At 39.2% G+C, this 22,500-nt stretch overlaps 1 protein-coding gene across 1 annotated transcript; it reads left to right on the top strand.

Moving 5' to 3' along the window:
- The first annotated feature begins 20,357 nt into the window (after positions 1 to 20,357).
- LOC113330026 (protein PHYTOCHROME KINASE SUBSTRATE 4-like) lies at positions 20,358 to 22,423 on the top strand. Its single transcript, XM_026576879.1, has one exon. The coding sequence runs from the start codon at positions 20,461 to 20,463 to the stop codon at positions 22,246 to 22,248; it is 1,788 nt and encodes a 595-aa protein (XP_026432664.1). The 5' UTR covers positions 20,358 to 20,460; the 3' UTR covers positions 22,249 to 22,423.
- Positions 22,424 to 22,500: the final 77 nt, after the last annotated feature.

Here is a 22,500-nt window from a genome sequence, read left to right as displayed (position 1 = left end):
AAAATACAGAATATGGGATAAAATGTAGAATTAATGCATAAAAGATGAGTTAAATGCCAACAAAAAGGGATAAATATATACAATATTTGGCACTCATCAAATACCCCCAAACCTGAATTTTACTTGTCCTCAAGTAAAACAAAACTAAGGAAATCCTAACTATACCACTGTCGCTGGTCTCTCGAATGCATTTAGCGTATGCACTAAGCCTTTTAAACCACTAAGTGTCCCTAGTGGACGAGTTGAAGTCTCGTGAAGGTTTGCTTAGAACGTACCTACAAAGTTCTAGGTCAAAATATAAGCTCAGATTCCATCAAATGTGACATGTGCAAAACAGTTTAAGCTCACAGCAAAATGGAGATGTCAATCTAGCTATCGAAGGCACAATCCTAGCACTGATAACAAAAAGACATGTGATAAGAGTGTAAAGTGTATCTACACATGTGTAAAGAAAGATCTGAAGTCATGACTACTAATCACCAAGAGATAGTTTCTCAGGCTAAGAACTGAGGTCGAAATCTAGCTAGCTGTCCGGACTTTACGAGAATTGTGAATGAGTTGGAGGTATTTCACAATTACTCGCGTTGTACATCAATGGCATACACCCTCCTTGCTTATTACAAAACAACAAAATGACTATTTACATGACTCTTATTTACATTGACTACTCTCTTTTATTTTTGGAACAAGAGATGATGGAATTGATAAATACTTGATTTTTTGTTTTTCTGATATTTTTTTTTTTTTTTTTTTTTTTTTTTTTTTTTTTTTTTTTTTTTTTGAAGGAAACACTTTTGATACATACAAAAGGAAACAAAAGATTACATGACACTTTGCAAGAGGTAGCCCTTTTTGATGCACCCAGTTAAATTCGATGGTTGTCTTTCTTAATGTAACCTCCACCTTCTATCCCAACCAACCAAAGAACAAGCTAGTCAAGTTTCGTTCAGTATTCTAAAGTGATTGGCAATCGTAACTTCCTATCAAACACCTTGAAGATCGAGGCCAACATGTATTGGTAGATCGTGCGCGTGCAAATTTCTTATCACTATGTGAATTGTGCTAGAATCAGGGTGCCTAAATATCTAGACTAAGACTCCTAATAATTACATATTTGCACAAGAGTCAACATTTCAAGGTAAATGAGCTCCATTTTTATGTTATTTTTTATTTTTTTTAATTTTTGATTTTTAATTTTTTTTTTTCAATTTTTTCAAAGAAGGAGTTCGTTTTCAATTATGGCAAATTATCATGGTCTACTCTATACCCCCAAACCTAAACTAAACATTGTCCTCAATGTTTCAAAATGGAAAGAATTATAAAACAATATATGAAGAGGAACATGCTGAGTAGAGTAAAAGGAGAGAGAATACCCGATTGTACGGTGGAGCTCGATTAAAACTCCGTTATTCAAGGCAAAAATCCATCATATTAGCAGTCACAATGGATGAGCACAAAATATACACAAAAGGAAATTTAACTAACACATTATCTACAAGAAAATTTTGGTTTTTAATGGGATTGGACTTTTTGGAAAAAATTTGGTTTTGTTGGGAAATTTGGTTTTGATGGGAAAACGAAAAATTTTGGTTTTTAGGGAAATTTGGAAAACTTTTTGGTTATTTAGGGAAAGAGTGGACCAGTTTAGTCCACATAGACTGGGTCCTCCAGGTTGGTTGTTTCAATGTCGGGTGGAAATGGCTCAAGGAATGGCTTTAATCTCTGCCCGTTGACTTTGAAAACGTTCTTGTTGGAGACATCCTCCAGCTCTACAGCTCCATGAGGAAAAACTGTGCGTACTAGGTACGGACCCTTCCATCTGGAACGCAGTTTTCCCGGAAAAAGATGTAATCGGGAGTCATACAGCAAGACTTTCTGACCAGGAGTGAAGGATTTGCGCAGAATACGCTTGTCATGAAACATCTTCATCTTCTGCTTGTACAGCTTGGCACTGTCATAAGCCTCATTTCTCAATTCTTCCAACTCGTTGAGTTGAAGTTTCCGTTGAATTCCAGCTTCGTCCAGAGAGAAGTTCAGCTCTTTGATTGCCCAGTAGGCACGATGTTCCAATTCCACAGGTAGATGGCACGGCTTTCCATACACTAGACGATAGGGGGACATGCCAATTGGTGTCTTATAACCTGTTCTATAGGCCCACAAAGCATCATTCAATCTCAATGACCAATCTTTCCTGGACGGGTTGACCGTCTTCTCCAGAATGTGCTTAATTTCCCTATTAGACACTTCCACTTGTCCACTAGTCTGAGGGTGGTACGGAGTAGCAACCTTGTGAGTTATGCCATACTTGCGTACTAAAGACTCAAAGTACTTGTTACGAAAATGTGAACCGCCGTCACTGATGATAGCTCTAGGGGTACCAAAACGTGAAAATATGTTCTCCTTTAGAAATGAAAGTACCACCTTGTGGTCATTTGTTCTGGTTGCTATGGCTTCTACCCACTTAGAAACGTAATCAACTGCAACTAGGATGTATAACTTGCTGTCAGACATGGGAAATGGACCCATGAAGTCTATCCCCCAAACATCAAAAATCTCCACAATCAAAATGGGGTTCAATGGCATCATGTTTCTCCTCGAAATGCTTCCTAGCTTTTGACAGCGTTCACACGCAACACAATAATCATGGCAATCCTTGAACAATGATGGCCAATAGAATCCACACTGCAAGATCTTTGCAGCAGTTTTCTTGGCACTGAAATGGCCTCCACATGCTTGGTCATGACAGAAAGATATCACATCTTTCTGTTCAGTGTTGGGGACACATCTCCTAATGATTTGGTCTGGACAATACTTAAACAAATATGGGTCATCCCAAAGGAAATGTTTGACTTCAGCCAGGAATTTAGAGCGGTCTTGTCTCGACCAACGTGAGGGCATCCTACCTGTAGCGAGGTAGTTAACAATATCAGCAAACCAAGGAAGGTCTGAGATAGACATCAGCTGTTCATCTGGGAATGATTCTCTAATCAGCTCAGATTCATCAATAGACTCTAAAGTTAATCTAGACAAATGATCAGCAACCACATTCTCACAACCTTTCTTATCACGGATTTCGAGATCGAATTCCTGTAATAAGAGTATCCATCGAATAAGGCGAGCTTTAGCATCCTTCTTGGAAAGAAGATACTTCAAAGCCGCATGGTCTGTGTATATGATGATCTTAGACCCTATCAGATAAGATCTAAACTTGTCTAATGCGAAAACGACGGCAAGCAATTCCTTCTCGGTAGTTGAATAATTGAGTTAGGCATCATTAAGGGTTTTGCTAGCATAGTATATCACATATGGTAGTCTATCAACTCGCTGTCCTAAAACAGCACCAACAGCATAATCAGAGGCATCACACATCAGTTCGAACGGAAGCTTCCAATCGGGTGGTCGGACTATAGGATCCCCGGCCAAAAACTTGGTAGGCTTCTAAAAGGTCCTAAAAATGATCCCCGGCCAAAAACTTGGTGGGCCCGGAGATATGTATAAAATTAAGCGCAATAAAAACGGGGGCCTACAGTAATACCGCAAGTGCACGGTCGTCAGTTGTAGCTCGTGCAAGTACGGGTCGATCCACAGAGATCGGGAGTGTTTTGAGTTTTCTAGCTAATTGGGTTCTAAATTTGCTTTGGGCTTAGTGGGTTTGATAACAATAGGCTTTTGATTAAGCCTTTGCTTTCAAAGTAAAAGTAAGATGGGCTTGACCTTTGGCCTTTGGAATGAACTGAGCCTTGTGCTCAGTTGGTCTTAAAATGAATTGAACTGGGCCTTAATAATGAATTTGGGCTTGGAGCCTTAATGAACTGGGCTTTGATTAAGCCCACAGTTGACTGAATTGGGCTTCAGTTTGAAGTGAGCTTTGGGCTCAGTTGGATTTTGGATTTGGTTCAAACCTGGGCTTGGTCTTGAACTGAGAACTGAGCTTGGGTTTTTTGGATTGCTGTGAGCTTTGGAGCAGCACCAGAAGGGTTGCAGCAGCAGCTGCAGCAGAAGCAACACAGAGAAGGCACCAGCAGCAACACAAGCAATGAATGCAGCAACAGCAGGGAAGCAACAGCAGGGCAAAACAAGGCAAGAGGAAGAAAACAGAGAAGCAACAGAGTTGCAGGGCAGTGGAAGCAAAGATGGCAGTGAAGCAAAGACAATGCAATAAGAAGCAAAGACAATGAAGAAAATTTAACAAGACAATGACTCAACAAGCAAAACAAGGCAATATAGCAAAGGGAAAGAACACAGCAACTACAAGCAGAAAACAGTGCAAGATGAACCAAGGCCTAAGCCAAGGGCAGGGATGATAGTGAAACTGAAATGGAGCAAAACTAAGGCATTCTTCTAGAGTGGGAAGAGAACTAGCTTGCTCATTGTCACTAGTGAGCACTAGTTTCTCCCCACTACTCAATCAAATCAGTGCAACCTAAGCATACAAAAGGAATGGCAAGATAATCAGCTTGCTATGAGCACTGATTTCTTCCATTGCACAATCAGTTCAATGCTTCAAAGGTAACTAGCTTAGCATTCCATCAAACTAACAGCAGTGAACTAAACATTAACATTACACAAACATCAACAGGAACATAACAAATTAACAGGATATGAAACCAAGCACATTAACAGTGAACAACATTAACCTAACATGATAAACTAACACTAACAGGGACTCACAAAACAGAATGTAACATAAAATTGAAAATGAAATTAACATGAAATTAAAACTAACATAAACCTAGAATTGGACTATAACAGCATGGATTAATCAAAACAACAAACATTAAACATGACATGAAATTAAAGAAAACAGCAAATTTAAACATTAACATTAACTTTAAACTGAATGAGAAATTAGAACATCAAATTATAAGAAACCCTAAAATTAAACAGTTGAAATTGAAATTAAAATTAAACCTAAACTAACCCAATTTTGGGGGAATCTCGGCTAGCCCAAGAACACCCTTCACACGTTCTACACCATGAGCTATTTATACTACAAAAGCCCCAATAATTTCCAAACCCTAAAATTAAAATTAGGTGTTTAAATTCCGAAATTGCTCACCAAATCCGCTGAATTGGTGGTGACCCATGCCTCTTTTCTTCTCTCTCGGTCCTTCTCTGCCTCCAATTGCGTCAATTTCTCCCTAATTCGAGATGTTTTATCAACCCTCACCTAGGTCAGTTGGTGAGAGGAGTTAAAGCAACTCGGCTAGGGGGATGGTGTGGTGTCGGGTGATGATGGTGAAGAAGTGATGGCGCTGCAGAGGTGAGGTGGTAGAGATGGTGGAGCAGGTGGTACGGTGGAGCAGTTGTGGAGTTGGTGGTGGAGCAGTTGCAGAGGAGAAGGAAGGAAGAAGTCGATGGAAAGAAGGAGGGGAGTGTTTGGCGATGGGTATAGGGTTAGGTTGCTCGGGTGTGAGGCGGGTTCAGCGATTTTTGATGTTTAGCGAGACAAAGCCGTGAGATGTGGAGCTGGTAGGTAGATCGGACGGTGATGCGGAGGCAAGCGAGGAGAGACCGTCGGATGAATTGATACAACGAAACGAACGATACTTGATGGAGTTAGGTACTGTAGTGTAAGGCGGAGATATCAAACTTCGATGAACAGCAAGGGAGCAACCGTTGGATTCAACTACCATCTAATCTGAAGGCTTGGAATTTCAGCGCTGTGGTGCTTGGCAGAGACTTCAGATTTTGATGCTCTATGAAGGAGCGACCGTCGGATGCTTCTGAGAACTGATCTGATGGCTGAGAACGGAGGCGTTTTTGTGTGTAGAAAATGAGGTTGTGCGCACCATTCTTCGCGGCTTCCTTGCGTGATTTCTCCCGGCTTTTCACTACTTTTCTGCTCTTTTCGCTCCGCGACTCATCCGAACTTTATTTATTACCTAAAAATGCAAAATTAATTAATAAAAATATTTATTCTTGAAAACAATGAAAATACAGAATATGGGATAAAATGTAGAATTAATGCATAAAAGATGAGTTAAATGCCAACAAAAAGGGATAAATATATACAATATTTGGCACTCATCAGGAGGCACAACTATTGCGCCCTCAGCTGAATGAGATGGAAAAAGAGAACGCTCTCCTAAGATTAGAACGTGAGAACCAGTCGCGATCAAGGATTGTAAATATGAAAGGCCAAGATTGATCGACGAAATGTTGATGGGAACCAGAGGGTCGGTCTGTGTGGGAGCACCTTGGAAGTCGAGTTAACCCGAAGGGTGCTAACCAACCCAACGAAGTGACCGATATGGATGGACCAGACAAAACTCTGTTAGGACACGATCAGGTGTTTATTGAAGATCTACCTAGGAAAAGGGGTATACGGGCCCGACAAGAAGGCGCCCGAGCACGACCAGCTGCAACTCGATAGAGTACGTCTAGAACCTCCATCGGCTCAAAACGCTACAGGAATGAAGAAGACGTGGTTCGAGATCGCTATGATGAGAGAGAATTTTCGCATGAATATCACGCTCTTTCAGAGAAAAGAAGAATCAAAATCAAATCTACATATCCCCAAAGAAAAATAATAAGAGTTAAAGTTGATACTCCAGAGGATCGGAAGTACGAGTAGGAAGATAGTTCCTCTGACAGTGACGTTAAGGCGATAAATGATGCTCGTCTTCACAAGATGATCAATAAAGTAATATCGAAGAAGCACTCCAAGGATGACAAGATAGACATACTTCATCGAGCTGTAGGAGCCCCCTTCAAATTGAATATCAGAGAATTGTGACCACCAATGAATTTTCAAGTCCCCAAGCTGCCGAAATTCGATGAGACAGATAATCCACATCAGTATGTTTCACATTATGAAGCTTCCATGACTCGGTGGCAATACAACAATGAGTTGATGTGAAAAATGTTTCCGAAGTCACTGACTGGCGGAGCAATTACGTGGTTCAATCAGCTTCGAGCACAGTCGATCGGGACATACCGTAATTTGGTTGAAAAATTATGTTCTCACTATAAATACAATAAACATGATCGGAAGAGATGCCATTCGTTATTCCTTTTGAATATTATCAAAGGGGAAAGCATCATATAGTTTACTCGACGCTTCACGCAAGAGTTGGCTGACGTGGATGGAGCTAACGATCAAGTCATTATCGAGGATTACAAACAAGCATACCAGTATGATAAAAAGGGTATATAAAGCTCCCTAGTCAAGAGACCACCAGAGACTATGGAAGAACTTTATGATTGAGCAGAAGAGTATGCTCGGTTCGAGGATGATTCAAAATCTCGAGAAACTAGAGAAGTTAACAGATCATCCAATTATCTGAATGATGGTAAGCAAGATAAATCAAAGAACCTTTCAAGTGGGAAACACAATGATCGAGGTGACGTACGAGAGAAAACTCATGTAGGATGAATGAAAACCGGGTATCATAAATATCACGATATGAAGATGACACAATTGAACATACGACTAACAGAGATGTATGAAAGAATAAACAAGGACTTGAGTCGTCCTTGACCTTTGCAAGCAGAGACACGTGATAAACATTAAAAAAACAAATTCCAAGATTTTCATATAGACATTGGTCACAAGACCTAGAATTGTTGATATGTGCAGATCGAAGTCCAGTGAATGATATATGCTGGAACGCTGCAAGAGTACGTAAAGAAATATTTTGGGAAAGGATATGGACAACTAGGCACAATACATGTGATTAACTTCAGTCATGCCAGGATCCATTCTATGACCAGGCGGACATCTGAAGATGAGACCAGGAGAAAGCTCAGAAAATTAAATGAGTGGTACGTGACAAATCTCATCGATTTCGCCAGTGGAAAAAGAGCGAAAATTATGGAGATTGGAAGAACAAATATTGAGTTCACGGAAGCTGACATGATATTTTTTACTCTTCCCACAATGATGTTATCGTTATAACATCTTGGATTAGAATGTCTCGAGTACACCGTGTTCTAGTAGATACCGGAAGCTCTGTGAGCGTGCTACTTTCAAGAGCTTATTCAGCTATGAATCTCTCACGCGACTTGATCGAAGAGGACGGAAATCCAATTATTTTCTTCAGTGGAGAAGTAACAAAGGCGATTGGAAAAGTAAATATGCTTATAAAAGTAGCTAACAAGTTTGTTATGGGGAATTTCTTATTACCGTATTGTCGAGATTCCTATAATGCGATCGTAGGACTAGACTGGCTGCATGCGTCCGGTGTAGTCACATCCTCGTATCACCAATACCTGAAGTTCATTACATCTGACGGGTTCGTGAAAGTGAGAAGCGACCAGAAGTGTCACGAGAATGCTAAGGATGAATACCAAAAATCAGAAGTTAGTGGAAACCATATCTGGCGAGCCGATCAGAAATAGAAATTACATAATCATCTCCCACTAGAATTATACGTGGGAGGGGATGAGGTAGGTTCTCCAAAAGTTGAGAAACTTGTTGAGGTCCAGATCTGGAACAAGAAGCACCAAACCACGTTCGTATAAGCAGATCAACCTGCGAATGAACTAGATGGTTTAATTACGCTGTTAAGGGAAAACGTTGATGTTTTCGCATGGATTTTTGCTAAAATGCCAGGAATAGATCCGAGAAGTTCAATCCAGTTCGTCAAAAGTTTCGAAATATGGCACAAATCAAAAAAAGATGGAGTGGTTGCGGAAGTCGAGAAGCTGTTGGAGGCAGACTTTATTTGACCGATCCAGTATCCTCGCTGGTTGTCTAATGTCGTGCATATTCCAAAGAAGAATGACAAAATTCGTGTCAGTATCAATTTTAATGATTTATATAAAGCGTGCCCGAGTGATCCGTACCCACTTATGTGGATAAGAAATTTGGTGGATGCAACCTCGGGGTACGGGACACTGTCATTCATGGACTATTTTTCAGTGTATAACCAAATACCTTTGTTCGAAGAGGATCAAGAGCATACTGTTTATGTGACTGAGAGGGGAGTTTACTGCTATACTGTGATGTCGTTCGGGCTGAAGAATGCAGGAGCAACCTATCAACATTTTTTTATAGACTTGATCGGAAATACAATTGAGGTGTATATAGACGATATGGTAGTTAAATCTGAGCAAAAGGAATCTTATTTGCTCGACCTACAGAAGACATTCGATATTTTGAGGAAATATTGGATGAAGCTCAATCGAGCAAAGTGTTCATTTGGGATATCCTCGGGCAAGTTCCTTGGGTACTTGATGACCCGTAGAGGGATCGAGGAGAATATAGAACAAATCAGAGCCATCAGAGATATGTCTTCGCCGAGAATGAAGAAGGAGGTCTATAAACTGGCAGAGCGATTAGCAGCTTTGAACCGTTTCTTCTCATGCTCGTTGGATCAATTCAAACCCTTCTTTGATGTCTTGAAAAAAAATGGTAAATTTTGGGTGGACGAATGAGTGCTAAGAATATTTCAACGAAATCAAGCAATATTTATTTACTCCCCCCAGTACTGGTGAGTCCAAAAAATGGACAACCCATTGGAGTTTATCTAGATGCGACAGAATGCACAATTTTATTCATTACTGAGCCGCATGAGAAACCTATTTACTTCATCAGTAAATCTCTGACGGCCATTAAACAGAATTTTAGAACGTGCTGATTATTCGAGTTGATTGGCCATTTGGTCAAATTTTCTGGGGACTTATGAGATCAAGTACAAAACCAGAACTAATGAAGCCCTAGATGCACTGTTAGCATATTTTCTTGTGGATGACATAAAAACAATTATCGAAGAAGACAGGATGTTGAACAGACCTACGGAGTAACCCATTAATCATACTGGGGGCGAATTCGCAATGGAGGTTAATGCGCCTAAGCCACTGTGGATGGCATTTACTGACGGGTATCAAATTTTTGTGGATTTGGTGTTGGGTATGTCATCCTTACTCCTGAAGGTTCAAATATTGATAAGACAACGATTTTGGGCTTTCACGCGTCAAATAATGAAGCTGGGTATAAAGCATCAATTGTCGGGTTAAAAGTTGTCCAACTGTTAGAGGCAAAGAACGTCAAACTGATTACTGATTCCATGCTAGTATAATCAGTTTCTGGGCACCTACAGAGCCAAGGTAGTGAGGATGACCTTATATTTATATTGTATCAGACATATGGTAAACGGGTTCGAGCAATTCTCTATTGTGCAGCGACTACGGTTGTCACATCTATCTTCCGCAGTCGATACTGACACCACTCTTTTCGTTGTAGTAGATTTCCAAGAGTTACCTAGCATCTCCGATAGACACATTGTTCTCGCTCTCAAACACGCTAGTGGAGGCCAGAGGGTAATTACAACAACATAGGAAGATATCGGCAACATTGACAACAATATGGATGTTGATAGTCCAGTGATAGATGATTCAGGCGATCCTGCTGAAAACACTTCAGACTGGCGTCAACCTTATATTCGGTATTTGACAACTAGTGTACTCCCAGAAAGATACTAAAGAATACGCGCAGAAGTGTGTGGCTTTCCAAGAGAATGCTCTAATTCCTAAAAGACCCACCAATGAGTTATATCCACTTTTAAGTCCCTGGCCGTTCGTTAAGTTGGGATTAGATGTCGTCGGACCACTTCCCCGAACTCCTGGAGGGGTGAAATATGTAGTGGCTGCTACTGACTATTTTACCAAATGGGTCGAGGAAGTGGCGTTAGTAAATGTTGACAGATGCGATGTAAAAAGGTTCATATGGGAGAACATCATCTGTAGATTTGGAATCCTACACAAGTTGGAGTCAGAAAATGGAAATAAGTTCGATTCCGCAGTGATCAAAGAATTTTTCCAGAACCTGAGCATTCGCCACAACTTCTCTGTCCCGTATTATGCACAAAGCAATGGTAAGGAAAAATTAACCAACCGTGTTATTATGGACAACTTTAAGATTATACCAGAGAAGGTTAAGGGAAAGTGAACAGAGGAGTTCCTAGGAATCTTATGGTCTTATCGAACGACTCTAAAAAAGATCCACTGGATTCTCCCCATTTACATTGGATTACAGAAAAGACGCAGTCAACTCACTAAGGTAGATCTTAACACTACCAAGACTCGTACTGTCGAATCCAGAAACGATGAAATCATACTGGATTTAGATAAACAGATGCTGGAAGAACAAAGATAAAAATCCTTGCAGCAGTTGGTTCGATATCAGCAGGCAATCAATATGAGCTATGATCGAAAGGTCAAGGAACGAGCATTTAAACCAGTGGAGTACGTGTTGAAGAAAACTCGAGTAGCCATAATGGAACCCAATTGCGGAAAGCTCGGAGCAAAATGGAAAGGTCCACACATAGTAGACAGACCCGCATCTGGCGACTCCTACTACTTAAAGAACCTCGATGATACTCAAGATTCAAAATCATGGAAGCCATGGAATTCATTCCACCCGAAGAAGTTCTATCATTAGCTAGATTTGCATAGAATTAGTTTCATTCAGACCCTACTGCGCTGCACTCTTTCCCACTGTAGTAGATCTTGGCCATCTCGGCCGAGATTCCCCCGATATTCTCATTTTCGTATTATGAAGAGACGTTATGATAAATCTCGCCGACACGAGATTTTGTCAAAAATCTCGGTTGTCTCGGCCAAAAAAAACTAAATTCCGAAAAATCGGTCGTCACGCTGTCATTTTTAAAAGAAATATTACGGCATAAATGAGCAAATTAAATCAATGACAACAACAATCTTTCAGAATTAAGGAATTCAGGCTTTGAATCGTTTCCATTTCAAGACATTGGGTTAAAAAATAAACTAGAAAACTTGATTAAAGAACAAAACAGACTCTCGCATCGAATTCGGTAAGAATTCAGAACTTTCAGAAGCATTAGGTTAAATACATGATCTTTTAACAAAACCCTCAAAAATTGCAACATACTGAATCAACCTCCAAGTTCGTATCAGATCTCCCATCAACATGCATATAATTCCGGTTTGCTGTTGTTGGTATTAATAATAAGTAGGTGTCGTTCCGTATGGGAGACGATGAGTATCAATAGATAGTAGTAGCAAAGAAAGACGATGGAGATGTGGTGGCCATGTAGTACAAAAAGAATGACTAACGAGGTGGAGGAGATGTCAAGTTAGATTTTAGTACTTTATTTTGGGGTTTAACATCTGTTCGGTTTGGGTAGGGACAGGTGGTTGGAGATAAACAAAGTATATCAATTAGCTAATTATAGATAAACAATGTATATTAATTAGCTAATTATAAAAGTTTCAAGTAGTGCTTAGTTTCTAATTTTTTAAGATTTTAACCCCTCCCAATGGTATAGAATAAATGGGCAATGTGTGGAAAATGTTTGATATATATTTTTTTTAATTGTAAAATTTGAAAATAAAGTTTGGAGAGCACTCTCAAGATTTCACTGAAAATCTCGTCGAGATAAAATTGTACTAGTGTACCAGTCCTGATCGAGACAAATCGAAAAATCGAGATTGATTACATTAATCTTAACATATGTAAAAAATTATATGTATAAAAATTAGAACCGAAGTTACACCGATATTTGGAAACGAAATCTCCCCGAGACAACATTGTATCAATGTCTTGTTCGGGAACGAGACAAACCGAGTTCCGAAATCAACTACATTGCTCTTTTCCCATTATGATGGTTTTATCCCGCTGAATTTTCCACATAAAGGTTTTAACGAGGCAGCTGTTTTCGGGAAGTAGGTATATATCTTGTTATTCCTATTCAGATATTTAATTCAACATTATTTTGGTACTCTATACTCCGTTAGATATGTTCGTATTTAGTTTTAATCTATTACGGAGGTTTCGAATCCACTGTCAGTCAAAAATGGCAATCCAGTACAAAGTCTCCAACCCATAGAAGATAGGGTAAATGCACAGTTCGAGCATTTTACCATATTCCAAGCGTTTCCCCATCATATAGGACAATAAAAAATGTAACGAACATTTACACCCATCCAGGCATGGGAAAATGTACACATCTCGACTCTACGCGTATCTTGAATGGTAGGATTACCCCCTGCGCGAATTCAAGATAGCACAAAACTCAAATTCTCATTCCATGTGCGAGCGAAATGCAGCAAGGAAGTGCACCCTTGCACGAGCATTGAGCAGCATGAAACAACTACATACTGGGATCGAGTTACGTATCACCTCAATTACGACGAAAGTCACTTGCGGGCGAGAAACATAACACCTCAGCACAAACACACTATTTGCTGAGGGTGATCTGCATAACACTCTAATAACAGGCTTGGGGCGAGTTATGTAGCACTCCAAAATGCAAAGTTCAGTCGTGAACGGATTTAGGGAACCTGAACTACTTAACTGATAACAAGTTATAAATTAAGAGGGGGCGATGTTTGTACCTTAATATTTTGCACCAAAAATGGTCTTACTGGGCCCTTACGAGCACTGCATATACTGGCCCAACTACGGGACCTACAGACAATAGCGAAGCATGACGGGCTGCAAGATTATCCAACGCGTTCCGCCACGTCATCATGACACATCAGCAAAGAGGTCCAATCAACAGGTGACATGTCAGCATATTCTGTTACCGCAGAAAAAGAATATTATACTACAGTTATAACGTTGTCAGCATATTCCACACATTGTCAGCGTATTCTGTTTCCGTTATAACGCGTCAGCATATTCCTTACACCGTCAGCATATTCTGTTTCTGTTAAAATGGCGTATGCATATTCCTTACGCCGTCAGCATGAAATAAGCACTGTGTCATCAACTGCTGGTCATCTCCTCCAACACCAGGCACAGTCTCCAACGTCAATTATCGACGGCCATGTCCAGCGACCAAGTTCGGCGGCTGGACTAGATTCCTTCGGGCAGCAGTGGTTGATGTTCCAGTACTTCGCGACATAACTTATTTCCATGGTCCGTGGATTTTTCCGCCCTGTTGCTTTGTACTGCTGGATATTTGCGACCCAGATGAGCCACCAGGCAGAGCCAGCCACCACGCCAAGCCGGGAAGCCAAGCGAAGCTATGAGCCGGTTCTGTTTCCACCTCGATCTCGTTTGGCTATGGATGTTTCAGCCCCTCTATATGGGCTTGATTACACTGTTCTTTATGGGCTTGGTATTTTGCACTATTTGCTTGGGCTCAACCCTATGCACCCTTTTGCTCGACTAATTCCGTAACCGTAGAGGAATGTTCTGGAAGAGTCTGGAATACTTGGTGGCCAAGTCTAAGAGAAGAAGATATGGAACTTTCTAGAAGACTTGCAGGACAAGTTAGTAGAAGTCATGCTTATCTCGAAATTAGGGTTAAACCCTAATTTCAAATATATAAATACGTGGGTTCACAATACTAAAAGGTACACAAGCTTCTCAATGCGATTTCTTATGAAAAACTCTAGCTAATTTAAGTATCAGAGACTTTTTTTACAGGTACTCCTCACTACTGCTCACGTGGAAAGAAAGGTTGTAGCTCGATCAACAATTAAATTATCATCAAATTTGTGTTTGAGGTAAAAATATTTTACTGTACAAACACTCGTACGGTAATTCGTCACTAACCTAGTAACCTTATAATTCAAGGATTTACGGGCATTCATCACTACATATGTAAAGAGGGATATTCCGGGGTACATTATCCTCTTCCAAAGTCCATCCCGGGGCTGGGATATCAGCTGAAAAACGTGAATTTCACCAAATTGTACTCTAATAATTCATTTTCTCATGCAAATCTGAAAAAATTTAATTTTTAATTTCCAAATTATTCTATTCATGTCAATGGAGCCGTCGACTTTATTACAAATTATTATTATCATAAATTTCATTTAAATCGCAACATTGATTGATTTGGTGTGGGTGGGAAGAATGTAGAGATCAGTACAAATAATAAATAATGTCAATTGTTGTTGCATTTGCCCTCACCACAAATCCTTCATCCTCTCAATCTTTCTCTGATCTGTACGGATCATTCAAAATCGCAGTTATGTATATAGTATATAGTGTCACCACATGTTATGTCGGTAAACATGCATCGTTCATTCCTTTGAGCCCTAAACTTGTTGGCTGTGAGGAGAGTTACTGATCAAGTCATTTGATTTTGTATTGCATACATAACTGCATGACATTTATTGTTGCTCTCCAGTCTTTATTTGCGGATGTTTTTGTTCAGGCACCAAGTCGGCAACTTACCCCAGAAAGAGCCACTTGACTGTTAGCTCAATCAAATAAGCCATATGTACCTCATTTATTGATTTATTTTGGTGATTTTTTTCCTGGGAAAATTACTTGTCACTACTTAGATTGCCGACCAATATTTCTTTTTATGGCCACATAGTACATTACCATAACTACATTTTGTAAATCATTGCAATAGTGGTTAAAGCACAGACAAGAGTCTTCTCAATGATTTGTACTGTTAGCCTTTTAGTGGATAACAAATATGTAGGTGGAAAGCAAACCCAAGAATGCTTATCTTGCAAAATAAGTTCGATAATATAATTCTTTGTCAAAAGAGAGAAAGTAATCTTGTGGCAAGTCTCGCTGTCGTTTTGATAATCTGGGATCTTGTAATTTACGACATTCACAGTTTAGATCATGCTACGTTTTCAAAAAGATTCCAATGGAGAAATTTCATTTTTTTTTTTAAGGCAGGTGCAAAACTATTCAAATAAGCATTGCTTTATGCGTATGGACAGTATGGAAATCCTAGTGTTATTTGCTCAAACTCTTCTGACCATGCAGGAAATTGCAAACGGCCTGCCATTGCAACCAAATTACACTGCAAACATAATGGATAGAAGAAGAGATAAAAGCAGCCTTCCCGTGAGTGATTTGTAGCACAGTGGATTTTGCTAAGGGAACCAAAACAAGAAAGAATGACAAAAAAGAATCCAATGCAAGTAGTAATAACATTGCAAAGAACAGAAAATGAGAAAGCTTTGACTGTTTGAGCACGTGTATTTGTGGGCTAAGCCAGCAGTCAGCACTAGTAACCACCCTAGTCCCTAGCTAGCTATAAGTGAATGAAGTGATCATATGATAAGAAATGAGTGACTACTGACAAGACAACACTGTCAAAACGCATGAGAAAGGTTTGCAATAGACAAAGCAAGTATCATGGCATATTAGGCTCTTTGATCTATCTTCTTTTAGTTCTTGTTGAAACAGCTGTTTGTTATTGTTTGGTTTCTCAAAAGTAATCTATTATGAATTCTATATGCATACGATAATACAGGATTTTGGATGGAAAATGTCTAGCTAAGTTTGAATAATTCGTAGACATAAAGAGCTGCATTATGAACATCAAGATCAAGATCACATCAGGATCCCACACTGATTACTTATATGTGGCTGCTATTCAGTCAGATTATATATATAGTTCTCATTCGAGTATTCTATTTTGTTTTTGCAAGGGTTGTGGCTTTTTACATTCAATGCCCTTATCTTCTCAAATAAAACACTCTGCATTATTCTATTGTGTCGGATGCATGATGCTTCCCCATTTTTATTCTTTTCTTTACCTTTGATTATACGAAGATCATATTTGTGTTGTATCCAAAAAAAATCACTACAAAATTCTATATCAAATCCAAATGCAATAGAACTAATATTAAAGAATATATGGAAAATATAACTGGCCATGCAATCACGCACGCCTGTTGACGTGACTAGTGTTTAATCTTTAGTTTGGCATGCATCCATCCAATCTTGAGAATTAGGGGATCTTGAGAATAAGGGAATTTAGATATTGGTGTCATCCCATGCCCCGATCTATATGGGCAAGCAAGCAAGCCTTGCGCAAGTGATAGCAAAAAAGTAATTTTCAAAACCTACAAGCATGCAAAAGTTTTTTTGTTTCGGAGAAACATGTTTTACTTTTAGGAGTTGTTCTGAAATTTGGTTATGAGACAATAAAATTTCGAGGTTCGTAGAAGTATAATACTACCCGTTTTTTGGAAAGATGTAATATTACTTTTTCATGTTACTCTCTAAATGTTGCTGTCGTCCAGACAAATGATGGTAAAATGATGAATTGTCTGTTTACACCAAAATAAATAAGCGAACTCTATATTTAAAAAAAAAACAGTTCAAATTCAAAATATTAGGTGGCAAGTCATGTGACTTAAAAGATTTGTCCTTAGATTTTCCAAAGATATAGATAGATTTCGTTTGTATAGTGTGGTACAAGATGGTAATCATGTATAAGATCAAGATCAAAATACTTAATGTGCTGTTAAATATCTATCATTGAAAAGATAATGTTTTTGATTGAGGGGACAAGAAGATTGTCACAAGTTACAAAAGTCTAAAATGAATTCAAGAGTATGGTCCGTATGGACATGATACAGAAGGTTGGTCATGAATTGTTTTGATCAGAGAGGTTGGTTTGTCATAAATGACATCAATTTTCATTGGATCTAGAATATGCACCTAGATGTCTGGAACAACTACACTTGTCTATTTTTCTATTATTTTATTTTTCGAAAAAGAGGTGAACCTCATTCAATATATTCATAACACCCATTTTGCGGATCCGAAACATTACAATAGTGACCTTTCAAGTTCATCATACATTCATCACTTTCATCATATCTCATCCAATTCTTGAACAATTCTAACCCTACAAATATAACTACCATTTCAGATTTCCAAGAGGACACGGCCTCAACAAAGGGTCAAATTGATTTTGCTACAAAACCAATTTATGTGACTGCGTTAAGCAGTGACCGGATTAAAACCAACCCAAAGTTCTCAAGATCATGTACAATCAAGCAAACATGATATGTTTTCAAAGTAATAGTATCTCCCCAAGTCTAAGTAACAGTAATTCCCTATGTCTAAGTAACAATAACAGTGTCTAATGTAACAGAGGTCATCTAAATCGGTCTTTAGCGGTCTGAATCGGATCGAATCATATTGAATCGGCTTGAGAGTCTTGGTAACAGTGGTTGTAGTTGATGAAAAATTGATGTCCTTGATCTTTTTTTTTTGTTGTCTTTGTTTCCATAAATTTTTTTGAAGATGATGAGTTTGTTGGTGCTGTATGTAACACTCCATAGAAAAACTTGAACTTACTGAACAGGTCTTCAACCGAATAAAACATATCAAAGCTCAGTAAAAATGTCAGATCTAGTCTATTAGAGACGAAATAGACCCTAACACTTAGAACTTGTTTGTTTGCAGCTGACTCGGCGTCTGAATCTGAGTCAACCCCTGACTCGGACCGAGTCAGCAGTCAGACCGTTTGTTTTCTATTTTGAGTCAGATCTGACTCGACCTCTGACTCAGACATGACCCCTGACTCGGACTCATTTGAGTCAGGTAACAAAATATCCCTGATTCATGGGACCAAACCACTGACTCACTTATTTTCGAGTCAGATGAGTCAGATCTAACTCAAAACAAACATATCGACTCAGATCCAGATGAGTCAGGTGATTTCACTCAGATCCAGATGATTCAGATCCAGACGACTCAGATGAGTCAGGAGTAAACAAACATGGGCTTAGGCAGAAACCAGGAGGAGTTACAGATGGAAGCACCATACACATCTTTAAGCCTAAATCAGCTAATGCAAAATTGAAAAGATAAACAGTAATGGAAATTGATCGACCCGGAGATGTCGGAGCTGCGGTTGTTGTTGTGACTTTGCTGAAACTCATAATTGTAAGTGAAAGAAAGACTTGATCTCCTCTCATCAAAGATGAAGAAACAAATCTGCACAAAACAGCCAAAGAAACTCCTAAAAACCAAATTTGAAAAAGCAACAGAGCAGGCCGATTTTCTCCGATTAACAAACTAAAACTATAGAAAAATTACAGGGATAGATGATAGAAGAAGCAAAGAGGAAACAGTGTGATTTGTTCTGCTCAGGTAATCAAAGAGATTCTCTTCCATTCAGGTAATCAAAGAGATTTTTGCAGTCGCCTTCTACTGAGAAATTTTCCAGTCCTTCTTCAACTGCCCATTGCGCTCCTTGAAGTAATCCTAAGGTTTCCGCTTTTTCAGAGGTAGAGGCTGTGAATGGTCCTGCTCTGCCAATCTTGAAGTCTCCTGCATCATTCCTTACAATTAAAGAGAAACCTGCAGACAAGTTCAAGGAAATCCAAACTGCATCTATATTAATTTTAAGTAGAGCTTTCCTAGGGGGGAGCCAACTTTGTTTCTTAGTTTTATTTAGGGTAGAGAGACTTGTTGAGATATCATCCTTGTGCCAGTAGTCCAGGTATCTTTGTATTTCTAAGCCTATTTGGACACTAGTCTGTTGTTTTTGTTCGAATATTCTATTACATCTTTCCATCCAAATAAACCAAACTTTTGTCAAGATGATTTCTATAGGAAAATTAGGATCTTTTTTTTCCTATCCAAACCTTACAGATGTCTAGGAAGGATGTAGGACTGTATATTAAGACTCACAGGTGATGGTTCTGCAGCCCAAAAAAAATTGGCATAAGGACAAAATATGGACAAATGTTCAATAGATTCTACCGAATTGCAACCAAAAGAGCAATTAGGATGAATATCTTCCATAAAGGAAGATAGTTTCAAATTTGTAGAGAGAGCATCCTGAAGACATTTCCATATCAATATTTTAATTCTTTCTGAAACTCTAAGATCTCATAAGCTTTTCCAAAAGGAATCCGGCTGGCCTAGGTTGTAGTGATTCACTGTTCTTTCAATGAGCTTATTGTACATGGATTTCACTGTAAAAAATCCAGATTTTGTAAGCAACCATCTAAGAGTGTCAGGTTTGTCAATGACTATTCTAATACTTATAATTTTCCTAGCAATATATCAAAGATTAAGGTTAAGTTCCATTTCTTAGTGAGAGGATCCATTAGGTCCTTCACAAGTGTTAAATATGAGTTACTAGAAGTTCTATAGCTACTTAGATTGTGATCTAAATTCATTATCCATTTATCAGTCCAAATATTAGTACTGAGTCCATCTCCAATTTTCCAAATGTTGTATTGTTCAGTAAGGTGTATGCCCTTGATAATACATTTCCAGATCCAAGAGCTTGAAGAAGTAAGTTTGGCTTTGAAAATAGAGGTATTTATACTGCTATATATAAAGCAATATTTTACAGACAAATAGTATGCACATTGCGTGTAGCTTCAATCTGGTTGCAGATAAAGATTATGACAGTTATGTGTTATTTGTTCTGATAGATAAGTCTAAGTGAAGTTACAACTGTCTTGGCGATTCACTTTTTTTTGGTTTTCTGTTCTTGAATTATTTCAGTTAAGTTGTCTCATGATTTATTCAGTTTGGTAGTAGAAGACAAATTGCACACATCTATTACTTATACCCCATTCTTTCTTTTCCTAACTATTTTTAGGTTCCCTTTTCAGTCATTGGTTTCCCATAAAAAAAACTCCATCTCTTTCAACAAGTCTACTGCATATCCATATATTATACCCCGTTATAGACGAGTTTCGATCCCAGGTCGTTAACGTACAAATCTGCACATACATACTATATATATATATACATACATACACAAAAAATCTATAAAAAGCCTAGTGAAAGAAATGGAAAGGTACTCAATAGATGCAATAACCTCAAATGGCAACATGTCTCAAAGAGCCATGTTAAACTCATCAGTAGCTGTCGCAGGCAATAACAAGAATCCTTCGCGGCCGAATTACCCTAGTCCGTATCCGTTGAAACCACAATCAAGAGTTGCATCGTTCTCTACATATCTACCTCCGAAAGATCAAAAACAAGAAAGTAATGTTGCTGATTCCGAACTCAACATATTTGAAGCCGAGAGATACTTCAATGATGTTCAAGATCAGAAAGAACTAAACAGCAATGTTTCGCCAAAGGGTGCGAGTCTTGGTAGAGTTTGTGTCTATAGAAATGATGATACTTCAATGGCGAATCCTAGACTATCTGCAGTTTCTTCTGTTGACGGTTCTTCGACTAACTACGCGAGGAACTTTAGAAGTGGGTCTTTCCATGCAACACCAACAGCTTCATCTGAAGCTAGCTGGAACAGTCAGACAGGTCTACTCTCAAATCCTCCGGGCTCTATTGCTGTTTCTATGAAAAATCTCCGGTTAGACGATAAGAGGAAAATGAACAGGGCTTTGTCAAATTCTTCCTCTTCATCATCTAAATGGTTTTTCGGCCGAAAGTGCCCGTGCACCGGAAGTAAATCACTGCAAGTCCAAGAAGATATCTCTGAACACAACAAAAGTAGTCAAGTGGTGCAACTTAGCAATACTAGTACTGGTACTAGTTTTAAGAAACAAAGCTTTTCTAGTTCCGCCGAGGAAGATGTTTATATAAAAGCTACAATGGAGTTTGAAAAAGAGAGATCACATAATAACCGGGTGAAAATACAAGAAGTAGTTCCTGCCAAGGATTCCGATGATTTCCTACCGGAAAAACGTTGGAACAGATCATTCAGTAATGATACTGGTGGAGGTGGTGTTGGTGGTGCCGGTGCCTTTTCATTTCCTATCTTAAACGCTCCTATTTCAGCCACTAAAGCAAATTTCAATGGTGGAAAGCCTGTATTGATGATCCAGCAGCTCGAGGATCCGCCCCGAGAATCATTAGAAGTTTTTCAGCCGACAGAAGAGCCAATTAGTCTACGCAAGTCTACAGATCTTCAACGCCGAGTACATGACCGCCGGAGTTTCAATTATCCGGGAAGTCCAAAAACCCGACCACATGACGATGATGTAATGAGTGATGCAAGCTCCGACTTGTTTGAGATTGAGAGCTTCTCGACACAATCAACAATGTTCCCGATGTATCGCCGAAGGGACTCCCTGGACGAGACCTCGAGTTACGACGGTAGGCGGTACGACGGAATTGGTGCACATTTTCGACGTAGTCTTGATGAGACGACACCGTCGATAGCACCAACAGAGTGTTACGAACCAAGCGAAGTGAGCATCGACTGGAGCGTGACTACCGCTGAAGGATTTGACAGAGGGTCTGTGTCAAATTTCTCAGTTGCCGCCCCATCAGATTACGAGGATGCTAGGTTCATGAATAACATTGACACGAAAATGAGCACCCAAAGCACAAGCAATCGGAAGGGAACCGGACTATTTAGTTGCCGGTATGAAAAGGCGGTAAATGTAGGACCACATCCAGTGAAGCGCGTTTCGCTGGAGCAACACAATCAAGTTGGTGGGGGCGGGAAGTATGGGATTGAATCCGGTCGGATTAACCCGGCAATGTCGAGGACAATGGACAGGAATTCACTGCAGAAGGGAAATGGTAATAAATTAGGAGTACCATTTGCAAGGTCTCTATCAGCTAGAATGTCTTACAATCAAGCCTTAACGACACGTTCATGAGTACAGAGCTGTGGGTAGTGCCGTTCTTCCGTTTTTTTCTTTGTTATTTTGTGATTTGAACCGATTGTTTGGCTGGTAATTACCTGAGTAAATAATTTGTATGCACATTCCATATTTTTTTTTCATTGATAAACATTGTTGACTTAAAAGATCAATAAACATGTTTTCACCGTAATTTCATTGATTGAACTGAAATTGTTTCCGATGAAAGTGCTGGTAAAATGGAATGGACATCTGCAGCAGTGGGTGCGG

This window comes from Papaver somniferum, unplaced genomic scaffold (genome assembly GCF_003573695.1).
Source record: "Papaver somniferum cultivar HN1 unplaced genomic scaffold, ASM357369v1 unplaced-scaffold_117, whole genome shotgun sequence".
Lineage (NCBI taxonomy): Eukaryota > Viridiplantae > Streptophyta > Magnoliopsida > Ranunculales > Papaveraceae > Papaver > Papaver somniferum.
This window is presented reverse-complemented; position numbering and strand designations above follow the sequence as displayed.

What these genes read in the sequence shown, in the direction of transcription:
- LOC113330026 (XM_026576879.1), top strand. Translation starts at nt 20,461, where the DNA reads ATGGAAAGGTACTCAATAGATGCAATAACCTCAAATGGCAACATGTCT.